The sequence below is a fragment of the Suricata suricatta genome, chromosome 8 (assembly GCF_006229205.1).
Source record: "Suricata suricatta isolate VVHF042 chromosome 8, meerkat_22Aug2017_6uvM2_HiC, whole genome shotgun sequence".
Classification (NCBI taxonomy): domain Eukaryota; kingdom Metazoa; phylum Chordata; class Mammalia; order Carnivora; family Herpestidae; genus Suricata; species Suricata suricatta.
The window spans coordinates 51,976,999-52,001,721 of NC_043707.1; the positions used below are offsets into that span (position 1 = coordinate 51,976,999).

General features: G+C 55.3%; 3 protein-coding genes and 1 long non-coding RNA gene across 10 annotated transcripts in view; 1 reads left to right on the forward strand and 3 right to left on the reverse strand.

Moving 5' to 3' along the window:
• LOC115299434 overlaps positions 1 to 518 on the reverse strand; it is a 5,475-nt gene extending 4,957 nt beyond the window's left edge. Inside the window, exon 1 of the long non-coding RNA XR_003912182.1 lies at positions 439 to 518. This is a non-coding gene — a long non-coding RNA (uncharacterized LOC115299434). The remainder of the gene's footprint in view (positions 1 to 438) is intronic.
• Positions 27 to 5,463, forward strand: AMIGO1 (adhesion molecule with Ig like domain 1). 2 transcript variants are annotated; one of them, XM_029948800.1, is made up of 2 exons: positions 27 to 193; positions 637 to 5,463. In XM_029948800.1, exon 2 carries the CDS (start codon positions 741 to 743, stop codon positions 2,220 to 2,222), a length of 1,482 nt encoding a protein of 493 aa, XP_029804660.1. In that variant the 5' UTR covers positions 27 to 193; positions 637 to 740; the 3' UTR covers positions 2,223 to 5,463. The 2 variants fall into 2 exon arrangements, with proteins under 2 accessions (XP_029804660.1, XP_029804659.1); XM_029948799.1 differs by having other exon boundaries at positions 676 to 5,463.
• A 4,862-nt stretch (positions 5,464 to 10,325) lies between these two features.
• On the reverse strand, positions 10,326 to 15,005 carry LOC115299993 (cytochrome b561 domain-containing protein 1). Of its 3 annotated transcripts, none has more exons than XM_029949540.1 (3): positions 14,771 to 15,005; positions 14,209 to 14,246; positions 10,326 to 13,411 (listed from the first exon to the last, which is right to left on the reverse strand). In XM_029949540.1, the coding sequence occupies exons 1-3, from the start codon at positions 14,916 to 14,918 to the stop codon at positions 12,908 to 12,910; spliced, it is 690 nt and encodes a 229-aa protein (XP_029805400.1). In that variant the 5' UTR covers positions 14,919 to 15,005; the 3' UTR covers positions 10,326 to 12,907. The 3 variants fall into 3 exon arrangements, with proteins under 3 accessions (XP_029805400.1, XP_029805403.1, XP_029805402.1); XM_029949543.1 differs by having other exon boundaries at positions 14,904 to 14,957; XM_029949542.1 differs by lacking the exon at positions 14,209 to 14,246 and having other exon boundaries at positions 14,904 to 15,005.
• Positions 15,006 to 16,302: 1,297 nt separating this feature from the next.
• ATXN7L2 (ataxin 7 like 2) lies at positions 16,303 to 23,977 on the reverse strand. Of its 4 annotated transcripts, none has more exons than XM_029947540.1 (11): positions 23,828 to 23,977; positions 22,784 to 22,849; positions 22,504 to 22,608; positions 21,898 to 22,105; positions 21,307 to 21,497; positions 20,615 to 20,697; positions 19,995 to 20,245; positions 19,003 to 19,201; positions 18,738 to 18,859; positions 17,455 to 18,250; positions 16,303 to 16,450 (listed from the first exon to the last, which is right to left on the reverse strand). In XM_029947540.1, exons 2-11 carry the CDS (start codon positions 22,800 to 22,802, stop codon positions 16,436 to 16,438), a joined length of 1,989 nt encoding a protein of 662 aa, XP_029803400.1. In that variant the 5' UTR covers positions 22,803 to 22,849; positions 23,828 to 23,977; the 3' UTR covers positions 16,303 to 16,435. The 4 variants fall into 4 exon arrangements, with proteins under 4 accessions (XP_029803400.1, XP_029803399.1, XP_029803401.1 ...); XM_029947539.1 differs by having other exon boundaries at positions 21,307 to 21,593; positions 23,828 to 23,976; XM_029947541.1 differs by lacking the exon at positions 22,504 to 22,608 and having other exon boundaries at positions 21,307 to 21,593; positions 23,828 to 23,976.
• Between the last annotated feature and the right edge of the window lie 746 nt (positions 23,978 to 24,723).

Consider the following 24,723-nt stretch of genomic DNA (forward strand, 5'->3'; position numbering starts at 1 on the left):
CTCGCGGGCGCGGCGGTCGAGGCGGCGGCGCGGCGGAGCGGAGCCCCGCAAGTCCCCGGGAGGCGATGTGGCCGGGCGCGGGCCCCTGCGTAAGGCGGGCGCCGCGACAGGCCGGCCGGTGAGGCGCCGCCGGGGGAGGCCGCGACGGAGCTCCCGGACCCGCCATGGGCTGAGACACGTCCTTGCCGAGCAGGTGCAGTGACCAGCGGTCCCGGGGGGAGCCCGCCCCCACAGGCCCCGGGAACCCTCAGCCCTGTCAGTGGGCGCCCTGCCCAGTCGGTGCCCTGGTGACCTTCCCTCGGCTCCTCCCCAGCGGCCCTGCTGACCCTGCCGTCAAACCCGCTGCAACCCCTGTGCAACCGACAGCTCCTAAGAGTCCCGGGCATACCCCGCATCCTACACTCCTGTGACCCCAGCCCGGTAGGCCCGTGCGCTCACCTCCTCCTCTGCCCAGTATTTTGAGCGCACTGCCTGCACCGCGCTTGGGAACTACCCAGCACCTCTTTCTTCCGCCTCTGGCCCAACGCAGAGGTGGGGGGGGGGGGGCGGGGAGGGAAAAGGTGAGGGGGAGGAGGAAGGGTCAGCTTTTCCCTTTAGAGGCGCTGGTGATCACAAACCCGTGCTCTCTCTCTTAAGCCTGTAGTGAAAGTGAGCCTGCCTTCCTTATCTCACTAGAACATGCCCGGGTGACTCCCTCCCAGATCTTCCTGGTGGCCTTCCTCGCCCTTCCCAGTGACACTATGCAACCCCAGCGCGACCCGCGAGGCCTCTGGCTCCTGCTGCTGTCCTTGTTCCTGCTCCTCTTTGAGGTGGTCAGGGCCGCCCGGCCCGTGGTTAGCTGCCCTGCCGCCTGCCTGTGCGCCAGCAACATCCTCAGTTGCTCCAAGCAGCAGCTGCCCAGCGTGCCCCACTCCTTACCCAGCTACACCGCCCTGCTCGACCTCAGCCACAACAACCTGAGCCGCCTGCGGGCCGAGTGGACGCCCACGCGCCTGGTCCACCTGCAGTCCCTGCTGCTGAGCCACAACCACCTGAACTTCATCTCCTCCGAGGCCTTCTCCCCAGTGCCCAACCTCCGCTACCTGGACCTCTCCTCCAACCAGCTCCGGACGCTGGACGAGTTCCTGTTCAGTGAACTGCAAGCGCTGGAGGTGCTGCTGCTCTACAACAACCACATCGTGGCCGTGGACCGCTGCGCCTTCGACGACATGGCCCAGCTGCAGAAACTCTACCTGAGCCAGAACCAGATTTCCCGCTTTCCTCTGGAACTGGTCAAGGAAGGCGCCAAGCTCCCCAAACTGACACTCCTGGATCTCTCCTCCAACAAGCTGAAGAACTTGCCGTTGCCCGACCTGCAGAAGCTGCCCGCCTGGGTCAAGAACGGGCTGTACCTGCACAACAACCCCCTGCACTGCGACTGTGAGCTCTACCAGCTCTTCTCGCACTGGCAGTACCGGCAGCTGAGCTCCGTGATGGACTTTCAGGAGGACCTGTACTGTATGAGCTCCAAAAAGCTGCACAACGTCTTCAACCTGAGTTTCCTCAACTGCAGCGAGTACAAGGAGCGTGCCTGGGAAGCCCACTTGGGTGACACCCTGACCATCAAGTGTGACACCAAGCAGCAGGGGATGACCAAGGTGTGGGTGACGCCAAGCAATGAACGGGTGCTAGATGAGGTGGCCAACGGCACGGTGACAGTGTCCAAGGACGGCAGTCTTCATTTCCACCAGGTGCAGGTTGAGGATGGTGGTGTGTATACCTGCTACGCCATGGGGGAGGCTTTCAATGAGACCCTGTCTGTGGAGTTGAAAGTGTATAATTTCACCTTGCACGGACACCACGACACCCTCAACACAGCCTATACCACCCTAGTGGGCTGTATCCTCAGTGTGGTCCTGGTCCTCATATACCTGTACCTTACCCCTTGCCGATGTTGGTGCCGGGGTGTCGAAAAACCATCCAGCCATCAAGGAGACAGCCTCAGCTCTTCCATGCTTAGTACCACACCCAATCACGATCCCATGGCCGGTGGGGACAAGGATGATGGTTTTGACCGGCGGGTGGCCTTCTTGGAGCCTCCTGGCCCCGGGCAGGGTCAAAATGGCAAGCTCAAGCCTGGCAACACCCTGCCAGTGCCCGAGGCGACAGGCAAAGGCCAGAGGAGGATGTCGGATCCGGAATCGGTCAGCTCGGTCTTCTCTGATACACCCATTGTGGTGTGAGCAGGATGGGTTGGTGGGGAGATTCTGCCCCAGGAGAGGTAATGCACCCCTGAAGGATATGAGGGGATGGAAGAGAGGGCTGGCTGCCCAAGGGAGTGGGTTCCCCCTGACCGCAAGGGAATTGGTCACGGGTACAATAGCTGGCATAGACCTCAACCGGGGTGTGGCTGCCACGATTTTCAAACCTGGATATGTCAATCCTTAGGCAAGTGCTACACCCTTACCCAAAGCCCTGGGAATTCTCAGTGTGGTAGAGGAAGAGGAGCATGTCTGAGTTGGGTGGGAATGAGGAAGGGGTGGGGGGAAGAGTAGATTCCTGAAACTTTTTTGAGATCATTCCTAGCTCCTTAAGAGAGAATCATTTGGGGAAAAAAAAAATTTTTTTCTATCTCTACCCACCCACACCAGCAGTGTTGTGTGCGGGGGGCGGGGGGGCGTAGGGGGATCTTCCATAGGAGCGACACTGGGGAAGAGCTGTAGTATCTTCTTTGGCCAGGAAGTCACCCTGGAAACCTTTGGGAAAATGAGTCAGGAAAAGGCTGAGGCCTCAATCAATAATGCTCCCTGATGCTATTGTGAGATTTCCCACTAATGCCTCTCTTTCCCGATGAGTCCTGGATGGATGGGTCTTTGCAGGAGCCTGGCCTGTTGCCGTATCTGACAGGCAACAATGTGAGAGGCAGCATCTGTCCCTTGTCCCGGAACCAGTGGCACGAAGGAATACAGCATGAATGCAGGGGCCTGCGTCACAGCATATGTGCCAGCACGAAACTTATAGATGGGGGAGAAGCTCCAGATTTGCTAAGTCCCTGGTTGGTGAAACCCTTGGTTAGCATTTGGTTCCCAGCACCTGTGTGTCAGACCAGGGCAGGGGCTGCTGGAGGCAGAGCTTGTATGGGTGCTTGTCACAGATGTGGGATAGCGGGCCGCCTCACACCAGGTGGAGGAGGGTACATCAGCCTCTCATGTAGCATCCAGCTGGACGTACCTGATTTCCCGTGTTTGCCATCTCTTCTCTCGGGCTTCTTAGCAAGCTCATCTGGGTTGGAGTTTTCCCTAAGCTGCTGCTCTGCAAAGGGAGGAACCCTGGGCAGTCTGGCCCCAGCTGGGCTACACTGTGCTTGGGGATGCAGGAAACCGGCTACGTAGTTTCTCTATGTTGACAAAGCAGCCTTGCTCCTATCTTAGATCTCACCCTACTGCAGAGACAAAGTGCGGGATTTCATCGTCCCAGGGGTTGGGCTTGGGTGGTCTCTGCCCCAGAATGGCAAGGCAGAGTGCAGCTTAGAGTCCGGCCCCTCTCCACAAGGTTCCAAGCAGCCTTGTAACAGAGACTGTGGCACTAAACTTCCAGAAGGAAAGTTCTGCCACCTCTATCGCTCTCAGCCAGAGGTCTGTGCAGTTGTGGCGGTCAGGCCGGAGGAACCTAAGAACAGGCCCGACATTCCATTCCGTCCAAGGTTGCAGAATTCTTAGGGTCTGCAGATGACTGCACCCTTTGCCTATACTGCAGGCCCTGGGAGACAGGTGCTCTGAGTGTTGGCAAGGGAACGAGCAGGGCACAAGTGAAAATGTCCTCTGACGTTCATTTTCAGTGTCTTCCCTTCTCCCAACCAAGTCCCCTGGCCCCTGGAAGTTCTCCAGATCTGTTAGCCTTCTGACCTGCTTTTTAGGCTCCAAAAAATGTCCTCGATCTGTGGGCGAGGGCCACTTGCTAGGAGGGCCTGACTCCTGCTGCCTGTTGAGATTGGGAAAGGGGACGGGAACTCAACATCTTCCCCCAGTCTGTGCCTGGGATGTCAAGACTGCTGTCCACCCTTTAATTAGTAACCTCGTTTGTCAGGAGAGGTGCAGCATTTCCCTCAAGTACCTGCATGCTCCCAGGTATGCACGCTCATAGGTATGCATGCACACCAGCACCTTGACCTCCACCAGGACAGTGACTCTTCAGTCCCCACTAACGCCCCCTGTCAGAGTGGGTTCCGCCTCCATACACAGCTTCATGCACACAACTTCTGTATCCCGTAGGCGAGACAGTGACCGCACCAGGCTCCCCAAACACCAACTCTTGTATTTTTAATTTCTGAACTGCCTGAAGCTTTACTCACAATTCCCTGGCATCAGATAACTTCTCTGCAGAGGCTGGGGTTAGGAGAACCACAGGTCAGGGGACCTGGGGAGAAGGGGCCATGAAGAGCTAGCTGGATCCTCAGATCCCTCAGAAACTTTCCTTGCATTAAAGTCAATTTTTGTGAGAAATAAATGTAGAAGTAGGTGAGTGACCGACCCAGAAGGAAACTGGTGAGGGAGCAAGCAGCTAAAAGTTGTTGTCCCTGTATTAACTGCCCTGGAAAGACAGGGGCGTAAAAGAAAAGTTGTCTGGGTAGGTTCCAGAGACTTCTGGGGATTTTGTTGATAGAGCTCTAGGAACCAGGCCTCCCTCCTCAGACTTACTAGGGAACCTGGGAAAAATCTCATCTCCATGCTGCAGCTTCCTGCTAGGCACCACCTAGGGCTCTGAGAATCTTTAAAAGTCAAATGAAGTTGGGCTTCTGGAGCATTCTGAGTTCCTGAGGACTAGGAGGGCCATTCTCTTCATGAGTCCTACCCAGTTTAGGGACCAGGAAAAGGCCCCAAGGCCCTGTCTCTTACCATATCCACTAGGTAGGCCCCTCGGTTGAGAGACTGGTACATGTGCCTGGCTGATTAGCCTCTTCCCATGGTTTCAGTTGCTAGAACCCAAAGGCAGCTTTCTACTTGGGGGATTAGGTATTTGGTATATGTAAGCTCACTAGAACCTTATGTAGGAAACTGCCAGGTCTGGTTATAAGAAAAGGCTGAGAAATCACTCCCCCCCTTCCCCCCACCTTGCACCCATTAACCAGACATGTCTCCCAGGAAGCAGGTGTCCCTGGAGACAGAATATGACAGGGCTCTACAATCTGTCTATGTGATTATTTGTGATCTTTTTTTCTTTGCTTGTATTTATGGGGCTCCTAGGAAGGGGCCAGAAGAGAGTATACCCAGCTGGGGACAGTAAAGCCGACTGATACCAATTTTCTGTGTGTTCTTTCCTCTGTACTTCCTTGTAGCCCTGCTGGCAAAGCAAGCAGGCTTCCCAGTGTCCGGGACCCTATCCCTCCCACTTATGTACAACCCGGGCTGGCAGACCTTGGAGCCTCTGGGCTCTGAACACTAGACAATGATCATTAAACCTGGCTTGAGTCTCTGTTCTGGCATAGTCTGTGACTGGTTTATTTATCTTTTCAGCCCGTGGGTGGGGCTTGCTCTACCTCAGAAGCTTGCGGCTTCAGTAAGGAGAGGATATTTAAATGCTATTATAAAGGCAAGGGTAGAATCCACATCCAGGCATGAAAATGGACCAGGGTCAACAAACTCTTTCTGTAAAGAGCCAGATAGTACATACATCAGGGTTTGCAGGCCATACACTCTCTGTTACAACTACTTAGTTGGGCCATTGTGAGGACGGCAGCCATAGACAGTACATCAACCAATGATCATGGTTCTGTTCTGGTAAAACTTTATTTACAGACATTGAAATTTGAATTTCATGTAGTTTTAACATGGCTTTTGAGTTTTTTAAACCATTTAAAAATGTTAAAGCTCTTACTAGCTCACAGATCATACAAAACCCAGCAATGGGCTGATTTTGGTCAGCAGACCATAGTTTCCCACCCCAATAGGATTCTCAAAAGAAATGTCACTGACTAGCAGGAGAGAGTTTAGAAATTCCTTTACCTGGGACTACAGCCTGTAGATAATGAAGTGTTCCTAGGTCCCTGGGGAGGAAGGCTGCCTCCCCACAAAGTTCTCTTAAAAGTCTGGATGAAGCCTACTAACTGCGCTATGGAAAATCACTTGGACTGGATTAAAAGAATTGGTGGAAAGCAGCTGAGTTTCAGTATTTTGATTATTACCTGTATTTTTTCATGCTATAAATGGTAACTAAGTTTGGCTAAAAGTATATTCATTGAATGGACAGGTTAATATTCATTGGCAGTTTAGCATGTCCTAGGCATTGCATAGAACAGAGAAATGCAACCCCAGGTTCTTGGTACAGATCGTCTATCCGGAATTGGACTGGATTCTACTAAACTCTGAACATGCAAATTCTTTGGGTATTCTCTGGGCACTTCTGAAAGGGGATTGTTGTGGCAGATTCCAAAAGGGGAGAGGAGATGGTATAAGGAAAAAAGAAATGAGTCTGAATCATTACCTAATTTCCTACATTGACAAAATCTTGACCAGAGGGCAGCCCTCCGCTGTCTGGATCGTTGTCTTGTTTTCTTCATGAGGAGCATCCAAAGTGGTGAGGGGATGGAGAGCCCTCACTCCAGCCACATCAGACACATCAGCGCTGGCCATCAGCGCAATGGCAGAGGTTGGTGTCAGAGCGCCCCCATAGTCTACATTTAAATAGCATTTGTTCATCTTTTCAAAGCAGCTTTTGCTGTGGCTGACGTTGGCCCAGAAGAGGACGCCAGTAAAGAGAACAGGTTTGGGAAGACTGCTGGAAGTTCTCCCCTGTCATGGCCTGTGCCAAGCCCTGTCTCTGAGCCTGAGAAGTTTGGGTGCTCCCTTCTCCTATCTCCCAAGGCCGTGGCTGCACCCCAACCCACTCCCATCCCCAAACCACAAGAAGTTCCCTAAGATTCTGGCCAAGACGTGCAGTTTTGTCTGCCATGTCTCGTAGCAGTCGGCTCCTTTCAGGTGGCATTTTGGCGGAGTGGTGGAGACTAACAGGACAGTTGCCTTGTAGAACAGAAGTGGAAGGTTCAGTTGCACGGGCCAGCCTAGTCTCCTTTCCATCTGACGTCTCCTCTCCTTCCCTTCTGCAGTTGTGGTTCTTACAGCACTTACCGTATCTCCCGGGAAGCTACCATGAAGCTCTTTTCCTCCTCTGCACTGTAGAAAAGGCTCGGGCCTATGCAGTAAGAAGGTTGACTTTTCTGGTCTGGCTACTGCAAGCCTGTGCCGGATGCTTCTCTCCTGGGGCATGAGAGGGGAAGGCTAAAGCAGGTGCCTCAGCAGGCTTATACGCTGTCAGGTAGGAAAACACCGAGTGGCAAAGGTACTTAGACCTGCCCTGAGGCTTTCCAGTCTATGTCAGTGTGGTTACTGTCCCACACATGGAGGGCGGGGAACCACAGTCTGAGAACCATCCTTCTGTAAGCCAGGACACGGAGCCCTGCAGGGAGCCTGCCAGGCCCCCTACAGCACTGGTGTGCAGAAGGTGACAGTCATTGGCCCTAAAGTTAGGGGTGTGTGTATGCACATGTGTGTGTATGTGTGCAAACAGGCACAAGAGGTGGGAAGACTGTAGCTGGACAGAACTAGGTGCTGCTTTTCCCTCACCTTCCACTGCTCTCTCACTTGGCTATAGGTTGCTTTGGGTGGGGTCTAGCTAGAAAGGCCCAGCTCAGTTCCGGGAATCCTTAGAAACCCCATGGAGATAACTCACAACCTGCTTTAAAGAGAGGGGTGCTGGGGGCCCCTCATGTATACTCAGTAAGACAGAGAGTTGAATCCTCTGGTACCATGGAATGGGCTGAAGTAGCTATTTAATCTGCTTTTAGCAGAGGTTAAATCATCTGGGAAATTCTGACAATAGCGGGTAGATTAAAAACTGGGACTCTTATTCCCTGCACACTGGTGACAAGCCAAGCCTTCTGGGTGGATACCTAGGAGGGAGGCTGTCTTACTGGATGTAACTTGGGTCCGCTTTCAGCTTCACCCAGTGCTGGGGACTGTCTACTTCAAACCACCCCCCAGGGCAGTGCTGAGGTCCTGTCCTCCGGCATGTCCCCATATCTGCTCTGCACCTGTGCTGGTGAGAACCGCCGAGGCTCTGCCCACAACGCCTGACGAGCCTCTCACTGCTGGATCCCAGGATAGGAAGAGAACAATGAAGATAAAAAACTGAATACTGGAGCCTCTGCGCTGCTGCTGTCCCTGCCTCTCTGTGCACTCCCAGCAGACTGCTGGCAGTTCTAAAATGGAATAGAAAGTATCCTTCCCCTAATTTAACATTTAAATAGAACTGCTGTCATGGGGTGTGTGTGTGTGTGTTTTAATCCCAATAAAGTCCTTTGAGGAGGAGAGGACTGTGATTCTACTCCAAGAGCCTGTGACACGGAAGGGAAGAGAAAAGAACCTTCGAACAAGCTGGGACCACGCGTCAGCTCTGCATCTCCAGAGCCTGCTGTGAGGGCCTGAGGCGGGCCTTGCTCAGCCTGGGGCTACAGGGGACACCAGAGAGTCAGGGTGGCAGTGTTGTGTCCCTTACTATTGCTCCTGCCTCCCCGGCGTGTCTGCTCCACTTTTCCCTCAGCATCGCAGAGTTAGGCAGGAAAGATTGAGACAGACCAGCTCCAGGAACTTCAGGCTGGATGAGGGGACAGCTGCACTGGTTTCCTGATCAACAATCAGCCCCATCCATGCCTTGAAATCAGCAGCACTGAGGGCTGGCTTTGCCGCGTCATAACGGTGGCTTTCCTGACAGGAGTGGAGAGCTGACCTTGCATCTAGAAGGTGGAAATGTGTGTGTGCGCGCTCTGGGGATGGCTGACAACACAGCTGTCGGGGACTTGGTTTCCCTAAGCATCACAACTGTTTATTGCCTCCCTAAAAGAAGCATCAAACCCAGAGCAGGCTGAGTGAAAGAGTCGAGGACAAGAACATACCTGTTTATATTTGTTTAATGCTTTGGACTTTCCAATGCCTGTTAACATGCATTCTCTCATCAGACCCTCACAACATCCCTGTGAGGTAGGTCAAGCAGTAAGCGATTTACCCACAGCCACACCAGTGATAGGAGCTGGGCAAATGCAGACTGCAGCTCTCCCGGCTCCCAGGTCAATGCGCTTCTTTGTCACCGCATGGTGCACAGGCCCTTTCGTCAACCGGATACAGGAGCGGCAGAGCACTAACCCAGAAGCCTCCCCACTCCCTAAGGCTGCAGAGGGCCACCAGAAATGCTGAGCCTGGGGCATCAAGACCAGGGTGTCCTCTGGAAGTTACGCCAGATAACAGAAGGAAGGACAGGAGTACTGGAGGTTCAGGGTCAACAACCGCCACGGCCACTCTTAGGGGAGCCTACGCTGTGTTCCCCACATCTTTTTTTTTTAATGTTTTTATTTTTTGAGAGAGAGAGAGACAGCGTGAGCAGGGGAGGGGCAGAGAGAGAGGGAGACACAAAATCTGAAGCAGGCTCCAGGCTCTGAGCTGTCAGCACAGAGCCTGATGCAGGGCTCGAACCCACGAACCATGAGATCATGACCTGAGCTGAAGCCGAAAGCTCAACCGACCTAGCCATCCAGGTGCCCCTGTGTTCCCCACGTCTTGATCTTTATCAGGTGAAAAGGCCATGGAGGAAACTCAGGGCCCACTTCGAGAGGAAAGCAGCGTCAAGCCATGGCTAGAGAGTGAGACTCTGACCACCCCGCTCCCCATTCCATTACACTCTAGCTGCCCAGAAAGAGGACATGAGGGCTGGCTGACTCAGCCTGCAAGTGCCTAGGGCCCTGGAGCTGAAAGGCCCCAGTACAGTGCGGCTAATAATTATTATTAACTCTGAACAGGCCTCGGCACAGCAGCCAGCTGGCTCAGGGAGGAGGCCTGGATCTCCCATGGTGAGGTTTGAAAAACAAGACCCAGAGCAGCCATGCTGGGAGGTGGAAGGGTGGAGACCATGAGTAAGAAGGGACAGGCACAGGTGTGAGGGACTGGGACAGGCAGTCTGCCCTGTGACATGGCAGGGAGAGGAGAAACAGGCTGGCAAGGGACAGCGGCCTACCTCTGGTGCGGCTTAAACAGCCAAGACGGTGAGGCTGGAAGAATTCCTTAGACACAGGGCTCCTGCCTTCAACACCAAGCCCAGCCCTGGTGGGGGCTTCAAGGGGAGCCATTACGGAAAGATGGGCGCTGGCGGGCGGGGGGATGTCTGAACCCAGACTGGTAATCCTGTTACCATTTGGATTTGGTTACAAAAAACATCTATATTTCTAATGTCCTCAAGGTTGAGTTTAAAATATCATATTTGGAATCAAGTCTTAGTGAGACTGATATGCAAATCTGTGCAAATGACATGCTTTTTTTTTTTTAAATTTGAGCACCCTGGCTTTTTTTTTTTTTAAAGGCAGTACAGGCTGACTACTAGCAGCTTTCCCCAGCCAGGGGACAAGGGCAAAAGGGCAGCCATTCGCTTCTTTCCCCAAGAAGCAAGGCCTCATTGCTGAGGAGCCCAGCTACCATCCCAGATGGGGAGACACAGAGAGGTGGGGGGAACAGAGGGTGTAGGAAGGCGGAAAGACACAAGCAGGAGGCATATGTAGCAGGCAGCCACCCAGATCCCAGCTGGAGGAAGAGTGCCCTGGCACTGAGATCTAATAGTTGTCCAGCTGCTGGCCCAGGATGTGAGGGCAGGTGGTGATGGAGATGCAGAGAAGGGGGGCCGGAAGTCCCCCCACAATCTGGTCGACCGGGAAGAAGGGCTCCTCCTGGTGACCTACCCCTTATAGTGCAGCCAGGCTAAGCAGACCACCTGTGCCCTCCTCTCAGCCCTGTGCCCTTGCCCTTCAGGCCGCCTGGTCAGAGAGGTGACAGCTGGGGCCCCTTCCTCCTGCAGAATATAAATGACTTCCTCCTTCTTCCGAGGGCTGGGAATAGACATCAGCTGGCACTGCCCACGCAAACTGCCGGCTGTCAGCCCGCCTGCCCACCCGCCCACCAGCCCCCGCACCACCTGGGAGGAGGCAACACCTCAGGCAGGCTCAGGCTTTATGGCGCTGCCTGCTTGGCTCACAGAAGCGGGCGAACCTCACCCAGTCCTGTCACCCTGCTGTAGACAGGATGGGACTCCCAGCACTGGCTGTGATGGGGAAAGAGGAGATGGAATCCCTGATCCAAGTGACCCTAGGTAAGAATGCCCCAGGAATCATCTCCTCCAAGCTCAGACTACATTGGGTAGTTTGAGAGAGAAGAGCAGACAATGAGACAGGGACAATCACTCTCTGAACAGCAGAGGCCCCCTGTAGATGCTCTGGGTCTGGAGAGCTCCTGGAGATGCTATCTGACCCGGTGAGATCCACTCAGAGGACGCTCATGCCCCTGCGGTCCCAATTCCTGGATTGTTAAATCATACCAACCTCCTTGCTTCCAAGCCACCCAGACAGGGAGGTCTTACATCTTAGGAAGACCTGGGACATCTAAATTATTGCCATCTAGGAAACGCCTGCCCTGCTCCTGGAACCTGCAGCTCCAGCCCCTATATCCAGGCTTCCCAGAGTGTCTCCTGAGCTGTCTCTGCTTGCCTCAACATCAGCTTTACTGGCTTGACCGTCTTCAGGCCTTGCCATGATCTAGCGGTCCCATCTCCCCGACCCAGTCAGATCACAGTGTACCAGTCTGGCATCCAGCCCTCACCCCTGAGAACGGTCTGGAGAACTACCTTCAGTTTGGAACAAGGCAGGTCTCTGCAGGGAAGGGGGGCCAGCCCTTTCTTGCCAACTGGCACCAAACTCAGCCCCCTCCTACACCACAGAGCCGGCAAGAGACCGCAACTGAGAAGAGCTTAGCTCAGAGGGGGACCAGGGAGGCTGTTTTCCCTAGACCAGAAATGCCCTTCCCTTCCCCTCTTCCTTATCTCTTATTTTGTTCTAAAAGTTTCAGAATACCTCCACAAAGCTATGTGCTAAGGCGTGAGCCCTTCGAAGGGCAAAACATGAGATGCTCAGGAATACTTTGCCACTGAGAATGCATGTCAGGGGAAGGTGCAAACCCACGTCCTGCAGCCCTCAAGCCCAGATTCCGAGGTGGGCTGGAGAAGTTCTTAGCTGAGCTGAGACGCCCAGCCAGGAGCCAGAGGCGTGGTTAAGCCAATGCCCTTCTGCTCCTTCAAAAGCTTTAAAGTGCCTTTAGTGCCTTTACTGTCTTGGAGTTCAAGAGAGCCTCACACGGGACCCTTCTTTCCACAGTACCTGACCTTTCTGTGCCCTAGTCCAGGGGCCAAATCGGCACAGATTCCTGGAAGGCCACAAGGGCAGACCTGTCCCTTCAGAGGGATAAGAGAATAGCAAATATATGAATCACATCCTGAGTCTGCTTAGTGGTCCAGCCACTGTTCCGGAGCGGGGAGAGTGTTCTGTGGCATCAACCTGACAGACACTGAATATTGGGAGATTGTTTAGAAACTCACCCATGACACAGATGTGGAAACTGAGGTCCTGAGACATGTGACTTGCCTAAGGTTGCACATCAGAGCCTACAGGAACCATAGCCCATGGGCTCTCTCCACACTGCTTTCTCAAACAGACCGAAAGAGCCACTGTGCTCATTCATTAAGTTACTGTACCCCAACTCTCCATCAGGAGCATAGGCAAGAAATGATTGCTGACACCATCACCACCACCACCCAACACTTCTGTCTCCCATCAACAGTGGAGGCTTCACCCTCCCCCCATCACCTTCCACTTGCACCCAGTATGTTTCCCCATTTTGGCTCCGTGGATCATCGTCAGCAATAGCAGTTTGGGTTTCTGTAGCCCCTGGTCCAGCTAAAAAGTACAAAAACCCTACCACTTCTGAAGTGGATCCCTTGAAGATCACCAGAGAAAACACTTAAGTCCAAGGCAAGTGTCCCACCTACATTCAGAGTTCGGAGGAACTTACATTTCCATTTTCTTCTTTGGCAAGTAGGAGCTGGAGATCTGATGCATGATCACCAGGGCTGGATAGAGGGGCAGTGCCAGGCACAGGTACCAGGCTGCACCTTTAATCTGGGCCTGGAACCACACTGAGTACATGCCTAGGAATACTGTTCCTGTAGCCATCAGGTAGACCACCAGTCCACAAGTCAGATGGTAGAGCTTGAGGCGAGCCACCCTTGAGACCCTGGCTGCTCGAGGACAGAGGAGGCAGAGCCCACACAGTGCCTGACCGCTAGTGGCCAGCAGCGTCAGAGCCCCTACCCAGCTGTGCCAGGACACCAGGTGGGGTAGCTCACTGCGGGTCCTGCTGGAGATGATGAAGCCCAGGCCCAGGGCTGCAAAGAGGATGGCTAGGGTTTGTCCTGCCCAGTGGAGTCGGGTCCGGGCCTTTCGGGAGCAGAAGAAGAACGGGGAGTGCTCAGGCGAGAAGAGCAGGATGGCCTCGGCCATGCAGAGGCAGAACTGTGAACACAGGAGAGGGCCGGTGAGCCTCAGGCCAGCTTGGAGACCGAAGGAAAAGGGGGTGCTCTCAGACATCCAAACAGGGAGGACAACGGTGGAGGCTAAAGAACTCCCACTGGGACCTCCTGCATCACAGGTCAGCATTTCTGGGCACAATGAGGAATTGACACTGGAGTGGAAGGCTTATCACTCAGGCTGACATCCATGCCCCACCTCCTACTCCTCCACAGGCAATGATTCCCACTTCTTGACCAATGTTAAGCAAATCTTTAGCAAATGTTAAACTTCTTTCTGGGGGTGCTTGGGTGGCTCAGCCAGTTAAGCATCTGACTTCTGCTCAGGTCATGATCTTGTTTGAGCCTTGCGTCCAGCTCTGTGCTGACAGCTCAGAGCCTGGAGCCTGCTTCTGATTCTGTGTCTCCTTCTCTCTCTGCCCTCCCCTGCTCGTGCTCTGTCTGTCTCTTTCAAAAATAAATATTAAAAAAAAAACCTTCTTCCTGAACTTTGAAAGGGTCAGGGGGGTGGAGGGAGGGGTGACTGGACAATACCCCTTCTACTCTCTCCTTTCAGACCCTAGAGGAGGAAGATACGTCTTCCATACTCTCCCAACCCCCTTCAACCACTTGACATAGCTAACTACAGCCCAGCCCTCTATGTCTCCCAATCATAGGATTTCTCTGTGCAGAGAAAGATGGGACCCTTGCTCTTTCCCCCCACTTCTCTGAGCCTTCGATGCTGGATGCTTCCCTACGGGCATATTCCAATGAATCAGCTGCAGAAAAGAAGCCCAAACTCACCGCCAAGGCCATGAATACAGGGTGCCAGGAGAAAAGACCTAAGAATCAAAGAGAACAGACTGATGGCTGGGCACCATTGTTTCTGCCCCTGTGGCTGGCTGGAGCCCAAATAATCCAGCTACAGGGGAAAGGGCACTGTACTATCCCCAGCTGCAATCAGGAACTCCGTGCAAAGTGGAGCAGCCAAGGGGCCTTACGTTGACCAACCAAGGGGACAAATATACAATTTGGCCTGGGTTCCCCATTCGGCACCTCGCAGCTGTCAGCCCAGTCCTAGAATGGACCTTGGCTTTCTTTGCGTGTATTCTCCATGAGGGTCTCTGCTTCTGATGAACTGAGTTCAGTTCAGTGTCTGCCTCTCCATCTCAGCACCCAGAGCCGGATCCTACCACGACCCACCTCCCGGGGCCCCGCCCCACCACGCCCTTACTACCCCTCCACAATACGCCCGCCCCCAGACCGCGGGGGTCCCCACGCCGGGTCTCCGAGCGCTCCAGGCACAGTTCCTCCAGCATCCCGGCTCCGCCCCCTTTCCTGGCCCCGCCCCGCCTTGCACACTCACTGGTTCCCGGCCGGGACAGCACAGTCAGAAAGATGGTGAAGCCCAAAGCCACCAGGTGCGCCAAGATCCCACTGCCTCTCCGCAGCCAGCGGGTCAGTCTCGGCTCCCTCGCTGGAGCGGGAACCAGACCTACCTCCAAGGCCTGCATGGCCGGGCCGGCGCACACTCACAGCCGCTAAAGCGCGTCTTCCGGGTTTGCGATCGCGGAGGCGGCCGCGACAGCGGGAGAGGCCCCTCCCCGGGCCGCCGCCGGCAGTACGGCGAACTCGCCCACAGCGCCCTCTGTGGGCTGGGGGGAAAGCGCGTCGGCCCTACAGAGCCCCAGGGGCAGCAGGGGACCCGATAGCAGGCGACCAGCCTGGTTTATTCGGTCAACCTCATTTGCAACTTTCTGTCCACAAGGACTTGCGCCTCAAGTAGCCTGTGAAAATTACACTTACGGCAACTGATTCCACCCAAACCCCAATCACAAACCTCGTACACTGAACCAAGAGTGTGAAACCAGTCCGCCTGCCTACACCCTCCTGCCATCCCTTCTGTCTTGTTAAGGGAATAGGAGAGTCTTTTCTGCCCAAAGCAAGGAGCTGGAAAGGACAAGACCAAAAAAATAATGCCCTGTGCCTGGCGAGTTCAAGTTTGAGTACCAAAGGAGGGACGTGCACTAGTCTCCAGTGAGATAAAGGGAAGAACTAGGGCACTCCCAGCCCTTCCCACCTCCACAGCATCTGCTCAGGCCTGGGGAGACAGGTGATCCTGAGGGACCAGGTCCTCCCACATTCCTGCTGCCTCCCACACCAGAAGTTCTGTAAGTGATCATACCTTTCTCCTTCCTGCCTCCAAAAGGGTGTGGTTCACATTAAGGAGGCCTACCTGGGAGAGCCCCTACCCCTTCTGAAGGGCAAACCCAGAGGCCACAGAGAGACCAGAACAGGCTGTCCCACAGAAATCACGGCAGTTACCTTCGAGCAGTTACCAACTCAATTTGAGCCCCCCCCAGAGTGGTTGAGAAAATAAGGCTGCTAAGTGAGAGGCGGGAAGGGCAGGAATAGCTGAAGACTGAGGCAATAATTCAGAGCCAGGAGGGAGGCCCAGGGTTGCTGAAGACTGGAAAAGGGCCCTGGCTGACTTCCACAGACCCTCAGGGCAAAGACCTGAGAGTAGAGCCAGAGGTGTGGCTCCCTGCCACATCAGGCAGGTTTCCCTTCCCAGTGGGACTGGAGTCATCTCTGGGACAGATTTTGGCGAGCCTTTCTCACTCAGAGCCATATGCCTCATCATCTTATCTAGAGAGAGGACTGCCCCCATGACACAGACCCCAGCCACTTCCACACTGTTGAAAAGGACAAAAATATAAGAGCATAAGAGACTTCTGCAGGCAAGAGATGGGAGCTGGAGTCTAACTGCCTATCATCTCTGCCTCCTGGAGTGTGGATGGGGACAGCAAGGACGCTCATTTTATTACATCTTTTTCCTTCCTTTCCTATGTTTCTCTTTTTACATTTTCTTAGCAGCAACAGAACAGGGAGACAGTCTTGAGGTATTTTAAAGAGTTTTTTTTCTTAAAAAAAATAATATAAAGTTATAAAAAGCGGCAGCAGCCTGGGGCCCGGATCTGGAGGGGAGGAGGTGCTGGCGGCTCCATCGCAGCGGGCAGGCACTTTCTCGTTAATGGGCTTTAGACTGCAGAAGACAAGAGGCAAGAGACATGGTCAGACTGGGGGTGGGGGAGGGGGGCGCCTAGCAGGCCTCCTACCCAGTGAACTGTGTGGACCATTAGAGCTAAAGCTTGCTTTCCTCCTGCTGGGCTGGTGAGGGAGGCTGGGTGAGCGGGAAGATGAAAGCCAGCCCAATAGGGACAGCCTGAGAACACCCATGCACACACACGTGGGGCACGGCCCAACACCTGCTCTGGAAGATTTGGTGTGCATCTGGCCCATGCCTGAACTGGAATGGCCTCCCCTTTCTCCCGGCCAGTAAGTCCCTCCTGGCTGAGACCGTGTGGCTAGCCCACAGCAGGCTACTCCAGGGCTGCATCAGCAGAGGCATATAAACGTGGCTGCCGGTTTTACCAGAAACCCTGGAAAACTCACCTGGCCCCTGAAGATCTGGAAGTGGGCACATGCACAAGGTGGGCAGATGTGCATGTGTGGACCTTGCATGGTGTTCCTGCCCTTGCATGCCCCAATGCCCAGAGGCACAACCAATGAACTGGACCAGCCCACCCACCCTGCTGCCCAGCGTGTGTTGGGCCAGGGCTCAGCAACCCAGGCTCAACTCCATTGCCCAAACCTTTCCCATCAGAGTTCATGGAGTCCAACTGCCTTTCCTTCAGGGGACAGAGATAGCTCTAGTTCCTGGTGCGAGGGCCACAACCAATCCAGAAAGTGTTTTGATGAAAACAGAAGTGGTGGTGGGGGCAGAGGAGAGGCAGCATCTCCTCAGCTTAAGGGAGAGGGCTGGAGATGGAGGAAGGCCCATCAAAAAAAAAACTGGGTTACCTTTTGAAGAGCTGACCTAACTCTCCCTAGAGAAGATGGCCCAGGAACTCTCAATTTCCTCTTTCATCCCTTCCCTACACAAACATTTACTTAGCACCTTCGCTGTGTCAGGTTCCCACTGTGTATTCTACCCTCGTCCATCCTGACTTTTCCCTGCCCATGCTCTTCAGGGAGCTGGGCCGGTACCTTCAGTGTAGAACACTTCTCCTCGAAGGCCATGGCTGGACCCGGCTTCTTGCGGCGCACAGAACAGGCCGCATCAGCAGGGGCGCCAGCCTGGCAGTGCTTGGCCTTCACTGGCCGGCAGTAAGTGGCCAGGTTTTTCCGCTTCTTGGCGACCTCCTCCTCAGAGAGGCAGTTGGTTGGCAGGGCCTTGGCTGAGTGTCCAGCTGCTCCCAGGTTGTCCAGCTGAGAGGCCTTGACTGGTGTAGGGGGCTGGTGAGGGGAACCCCGGCAGTCCAGGGGCCCGGCCCGCTTCACTCTTGGTCCCACTGTCCCATTAAGCCCCATGCCCAGGGCTGTTTTCGTCTTGGCCGAGAGGCCCCGGCAGCCAGAGGGTTTGCCTTTTCCAGGGGGGTCCAGGATGCAGGTCCGTTTGAAAGTAGTGGGGCCTGGGGATAACTTTCGCTTCCGAGAAGGGGCCTCCACCTCAGCCCCGTCCTTGCCTTTGGACGACTTGCTGGCCTTGGAAGGCGGGAGTTTGCTGAAGGATGGGGACGGCGTGTTGGCGGGCAGTGGTGAGGTAATGGCCTGGCTGCCGCCCATGCACTCCGCCTGGCTGCAGGCAGCTGCCACGCTGGGAGAGCCTGCAGGGTAGCTGGGGACCAGGCTGTCCTTGGCGGGGGGCGTGGAGGCTGGGCAGGCGGGTCTGAGGGGTGGGCCAGGGAGGCGGGGGCAGCTGCCAGTAGTGGATGGACTCAGGGGAGCAGAGAGTGGGGAGCTGACAAGGTGGGATGGAGGCTCAGCCGCCGGTGGGATCTTCCTGCAGCAGAAAGAGAGCTCACTGTGATGCCCAGCAAACAAGAGGCCTTCCCTACCAACATACACCAGTCTCTGTGCCCCACCTAGAAATGGCCCACAGAGCCCCGGCCTTGCTGCCATCTGCTGGGAGACACTGGAACTGAGGGTTAGGAAGAAAGAACAGGGATGAGCAGGCATAAACTAGTATACAGACCCACTAAGAACCTCATGTCCAATTTCAGTTTGGACATCCCCCATCCCTAGTCACCCAAGAGGTACCGGGATTGATGGCTGAGAGTCAGGATTCTTTCCCAGACCACCCACCCATGCCCTGCCTTAGCTGGGCTTCAGGCTGCCGAGGTTCCCCACCTCCTGTTGGTTCCACCTGGGGTCTTCTGGACAAATGGCCAAACCACATCCATATTTATGTGAGAATTGGGGCTTCTGGAGCCCATGTATATCTGGGGCTTGAGGTCTAGGGAGGGAAGTTCTGGGCCAAAGGGACTCACTTCCACATATGTGAGCTGAGGTGCCGTTCCAGCATGGAGCTCAGTGCTGAGCAGAACCGGTCCAGCCGGCGGCTAAACACGTAACATCCTGGACTCACCAGCCGACTCCCAAAGGTGCAGAACTAGAGGAAGAAGGAAGGTCCATGGTTAGTGGGGCCTGGGATGCAGGGAGGCCTCCGGTACAAGGGATCTGACCTCCTCCCCACGCTGTGGGCCAGGAGGGCTGGGCCACCCCCCACCCCTGGTCCCTGCCCCAGGTCCTTACCGCCTGTGGCCGCGGGGGCCGGGTTGCATAATGGCAGTCAGGGGGGAGGTGGAGGTCGTCAGATGTCCCCTCCTCCTCACTCTCCTCGCTGGAGGCCTGGGCCCCACCCCGGGGCAGGGGAAAGGGGAACAGGCCTGGGTCCCCATCACCACCACAGGGGCCTTCATCATCCAACTCACTCTCAGAGGAGGCCCGGGACCTGGAAGGGCCAAAGGGGATGTGAGGGCGATGAGACTGAGACGGGAGTGGGTCAGGGTGAGGTGTCCCTGAACTGGCCAAGCTCAAAAAGCCAGGGCAGACACCCTGCTGGGCAGTCAGACAAAGAGGAAGGAGGACAGGAAGGGAGGGGACAACAGATCTCACAGAGTAAGAGCTGGAAAGGTCAGGGGCCACAGCTCCCAAGGGATCCTCTCCCAGCCCCTTCACTTCCCAGGCCCTGCCTCCTCAGGGGGAAATCTGTTCCAGATTTGCCTCTTCCAGAAAATCTTCTGAGCTTAACTGCACCCAGCTCTGGTCAGCCCAGTCAATCCTCTCAACCCCCTTCTCGCATCACATATTCCTGTGAGCCTGTCTGTGAGCTGAGCCTGTTTTGCGTCTGCCCCCTGTGTTACAGGCAGAGATGCGTGTGTCTCCTTCAGTAAGGCAGGCTCTCCCCGGGCTCCAGCGCAGCCTCTGCACACGAAGGGGCCAGTGAATGAATACACAGTAGGACTGCCTCACCCAGGACCCTGACCCTTTCGGTTCCCCAGTTACAAGTTTTGGCCTGTTAGAAGCAGCTGAGAAAGTGTTTTCATCCCAGGTACTGGGACCAGCACGCTACAGAGAGGCTGAGGTGCTATGGTATGCTGGTTTAGAAGCCAGGAGTCCCCTACTTCCACACCACTACCAGGGGCCCCAGGTATCCCCCCAACTCAGGGCGGAGTGAGACTCCCTGGGTCCCTGATGGCTTCGGATCAAGTGTCCCCAGCTGGGGGCCTGGATCCTGGACTTACCTGGGCAGTGCACAGTATGAGTAGGTCTGCTTGGCGCGAGCAGAGAAGGTGCTGCTGGGGGGAGCTGTGGCCACAACCTGGACTGAGGAGGGGGGCTCCTGGGAGGGGCGCTCAAGAGTGGGCTCCTTGCGCCCTGGGCTCTTCTCCTTGGGAGATTCCCCTTTGCGAGAGTTGGCCTTCAGTTCTGCCACTAGCACATCAAAGTCCTTGGCTCGGCCCTGGACCTCCCGGCGCTGGTGCACCGAGTGGATCTAGAATAGAGCAGGGTGAAGGGCAGGGAGGGGGTGTGAGCTGAGCAGGAGTAAGGGGCAGCAGGGTGCTCTAGGCTGGGCAAGTGGAGAGAGGGGGTATGGGTATGTTTGTGGGTGTCTTTGTGTGTCTTTGTTTCACTCCTCCAAAGGGGCAGAACCTTCCAATGGAGTGGAGCAATCCGGAAGCCACCCCTACCTACTGTTCCCACCGTGGGCCCGCTGGGGGCAGCCTCCTCTCCCCTTGCTTCACTGGAGCCTTATTTACCCCCACCCTCTGAGCTGGATCTTGGCTAACACTATGGTTTCTCTCCTTGCCCAGGACCCATGTCTGTGCTATCCTCCCTCACGGTGCAGTGGGGCTGGGATTACCTTGCAGGTCAGCAGACGGGTACAGATCTTTTTGGTCTCTGGATTTATTACCCCACACTGCCTGTTGAGGTCGCATTCCTTCCCTATGGGGAAAACAGTTCCTGTGAACCCCAAGGTCACCTCCCAAGGAAAGGCCTAGGGAGAGCTGAGCCTGAGACACAAGAGCCTCTGGCCTTCAAGTCCAGGGCTGCAGCCTTGCAGAGAAACTCCTCCCGCCACCAGTAGCTCTGTGCTGGGCAAAAGAACCATCCCTGTCCCCATGCCCAGCCCAGGCACTCCCTTTAGCAATGTCAAGTCCAAAACAGGGCAACACGTATCAAGAAACAAAAGCAGCCATAGGTATGTGGGGTGCCAGAGAAACCAGCAGTGGGAGGGGTCTGGTGCCCCGGATCTAGGTGAGAAAAGAGCTAAAGGTCAACAGCCCAGGGTGAGGAAGAATACCTTCACCTGCTTGGGCATAAGCTCCCTTAGCCTCGATCAGGAGACCTGGGCTGGAGAGAGGCTTCCTAGAAAGCAAGGAGTTCAAGCATGTGTCCACAACAAGGGGTGACCCAGGGGCTCCTATGTCCTGGCTACCAGTGATGGATCTAGAATATCAGGGTCCCTGACCCCTTTCCACCAGGTCCAAGGACAAAGCAGTCCGAAAGGGTCCCCACACTACCTTACTGACCCCCAAGACCATGACTACTCACGAGCCATCTTCCGGTGGGTTTTGGGGGGCAGTCTGGCCCCACCAGGCTCCTTTTCAGGAGGGCTGCCTTCAGCCCGGTGACTGGGGCCCTCGCTGGGGGTCATCTCGATGCTCTCTCTCCCAGAAGGCTCTTTAGAAGGGGGTGCCATGGGGGGTTTTCCAGGGGAGTCCTTGGTCAGGCCGCCAGGCTGACTGAGGAAAGCAGAGGGCGGGGCCACCCTGATTCCGTGTCCATCGGGCTTCGGAAGACTGGACATCTTCTCCAGATTCACCACAGGCACGAAAAGGCTACACATGAAGAGAGGGTGTGGGCTGGGGGCACTGGGGGGCTGGGCCTGGGCCCTGGACTCTAGCCTGGAGCCATCTCCTTCCCAGCCCTGGGATCTGGGTGGGCTCCAGCAGGGATACAGAACATGGGAAAAGGGGACCCCATATTGCTTGGAGCATATGGAAGGGAGCAGCAGGGAGAGCTGGCTGCCTCCCGCTGTGAGCAGTGCCCATGGCCCCACAGCTGTCTCCATTTGTGTTAACCCCTCCCTGGGTTAGGATCAGGGTCAAGGCCGGTTTCAGGGAGTCTCCAGCCTCTCCTTACCAGAGGTTGTCCTTCTGTGTCTTGTCAGGAGGATGGTGGCCACGACTCCGGGACCCCTGGCCCTTCTCCCTGGAGGTTTTGGTGGAACCTGGGGCCCTACAAGCTGGGCCCTGCCCATTCACTACATGGCATTTCTGAGAGCTGGCAGGGGCTGGAGGTGGGGGTGGGGCCCGGGCATAAAGCTTGCTGAGGGGCCCATGTCTTCTTTCTGTCACCAGGAGGCGGAGAGAGTAATTGAGGTGAGTGGTATCAACTGCCTCCTTCCCCAACCTCCTAGCCCTGCTCACAGACCCACGATACAAACTCTGGAATTCCCCAAGCCTAGATTTTAAATTTTCTGTCTTCCCGCCTGAATGTGAGCCTTCAAGACTCAAAATTCTAGGACCCAGTTTCTTGAATCTTTTAGCTTTTCCCCTAGCTAGATGCTAGAATTTTGCTCAAAAAATCACCCTGACCCGCCACACTCCTCTGAAGCCAACCCCATGGCCTTCTGATCTCTAGGGACTTCTCCCATTACCCAAGTGACCTCCCAACTGGCCCTGTCCTCAGAGTTCCATGTTCCACCTTCCCCTATCCCCTCTATCTCCTCCCTAGGGTTCCCCTCACCGCAGTGCTTCTGGAAAGCTTGAGGCTTCACCACTTGGCTGCAGTGGTTACACACAACCAAATAGAAGTCGTCATGGGCAGGGCAGTGCCCGAAGATGGACATGTCTGCAATGACAGAAGCCCTTATCACTGGGGCTGGGGATCCCAGGGTTTCCCTGTATGATCAGAGAGCACTCCCACCCCCAACTCAGAAGATACTTACCCACCCCCCACCCCCACCTCCACATCCCCGCACTCCTGTCTGTCCCAGGCCCCAGCCCTAATGTGAGTCAACTCCCACCTTCTTTAATCAGGGTCATGGCATCCAACTTCTTTGTGTTTTTGTTACTCTCCTCCAACTCAGCCCCTGGAGGAGAAATACAGCTCAGAAAGCCCACCCCTACCCCAGAAGCCCCATTGTACCCAACCAGCACCAGCAGCCAAGCAGTAGGAAGCCCACACTCCCTAACAAGCTCCTGATGCTCAGGACCACTTGGAGAACCTTTCAGTGGGTCATTCTCAAGCACCCATTCTTCCTTTACCTGCTATCTCTGGAATGAGCTGATTCCCTTAGGAGGGATCCTGCCACCTTTCCTATGGACCCTTCACTCCAAAGTGCAATTCAGGGTGCCACTCAGACTAGCTGAGTGATTGTGGGTAAATATGACCTCCTTCTGGGCCTGTTTCCCCATTTAATGGGAAATAATCCTTAACATATTTTACTGTAGATTTACAAATCCCTTCTTGAAGTTTTTCAGATGGGTCCTTTCTGCTTCTCTGTGCCTTACCAAACAGATACTCTCCCAGGACCCCAACCCTATGAATGCAATTTTGTTCTACTTGGGTTACCATGGCATTGACAAAGTTACACCCAGCTTCTTAGGTCCTGCATTGACAGGATGGTCACAGAGCACAAAAACTGCTGTATGGGGGGGGAGGGTCCTATGGCATCTTCAAAGTCCCGTTGGTCAGCTACGCAAACTCCTCCTCTCTTTAGGAGGGCTTTGGGCAAGGGTTGCCCTTGTACCTCAGTTTCTGGGTTGATGACAAAAACATCTTAGCTGTGCAAAGCAGCTTTTCCCCCATCCCCCTACTTTACTCCTCTCCCCTCCCCTCCTCTACGCCCCCTCCCTGTCCCTTGGAAAAAAAAATCAATTCTGAGTCACCAAACCCGTCTGATTCCATTTCCGGTTCTCAAAGGACCCAGACCCTGACAATGGCCCCATCCTTGCCCACCCAGCATGGGGTAGTCCTGGGGTGGCCAGGGCTTCCACTTAGATGTGCTTGTAACGCCTACTAATACATTTGCCCCTTTCTAGGATGAGAAGATCGCTGACAGTCTTACATAATCTCCAGATATGATGGGTAGTGGGTTAGGCATGCAAGAGACAAGGGGCAGCTCCCACTCTTAAGTCCGTTTAATGCAGTGATGGACAGAACGGAGCTGGGAGTCGGATGTCTCAGAGGAGAACAAGTGTCATCAGAGACCGCTCCATGCGGTCTCCTCCTCCACCTCTTCTCACTTGCAAACTTCTTCAGGGCTGTGATGCCTGCTGTCACCCCAAAGGCCACGAGGCCAGGTGCCCCCTGGGGCCCAGGAGACAAAGATCAGCAGAAGGGGCTGTCAGCCCGCTTACTAAAGGCACTCAGGGGCCTAGAGAAGGTGGGGGACAGGGGAGAGAGCCAAGAGGGAGGGCAAGAGGCCCGGGAAAGGACTGAGGGTTGGAGGCATAGAGGGATGGATGGACGAAAGGAGGGAGGAAGGGAGGATGGATTGATGGATGGACCGACGAACTAATGCGGAGGGGGCGGGGGGTCCAGTAGCACTGCAATCGGCAGGCAAACGCCGAGGAGGAGCAGGAGGTGTGGGGCAGAAGGCGAAGGAACAAGGGGGGTTGGGAGGGGGGCACAGAAGTGGGGTGCGTGGGAAACACGTGGAGAGGACTGTTGCAGACGGGGAAAGCCCTAGGCAGGTGCAGGAGGAACGGAAACTAGAGGACAGGAGGCGAAGAGAAAGAGAAAAGCAATCAAATGTGGGGGCAGGTACTGGCCACCGACAGCAGCAGAGGTGGGCAGGGTGGGCTGCGGGCGGTGAGCCGGCGCTAGGACCCGGAGGCGCGAAGGTGACGGAGCAGGCGGGCACTAGGACCCGGCGGGTCCTTTGTTTGGGGGGCCGGGGAGCCGGACGGCGGCTCCCGTCGGCGGCTCCCCTCTGCTGGTGGGGGCCTGGAGAGGGGGAGG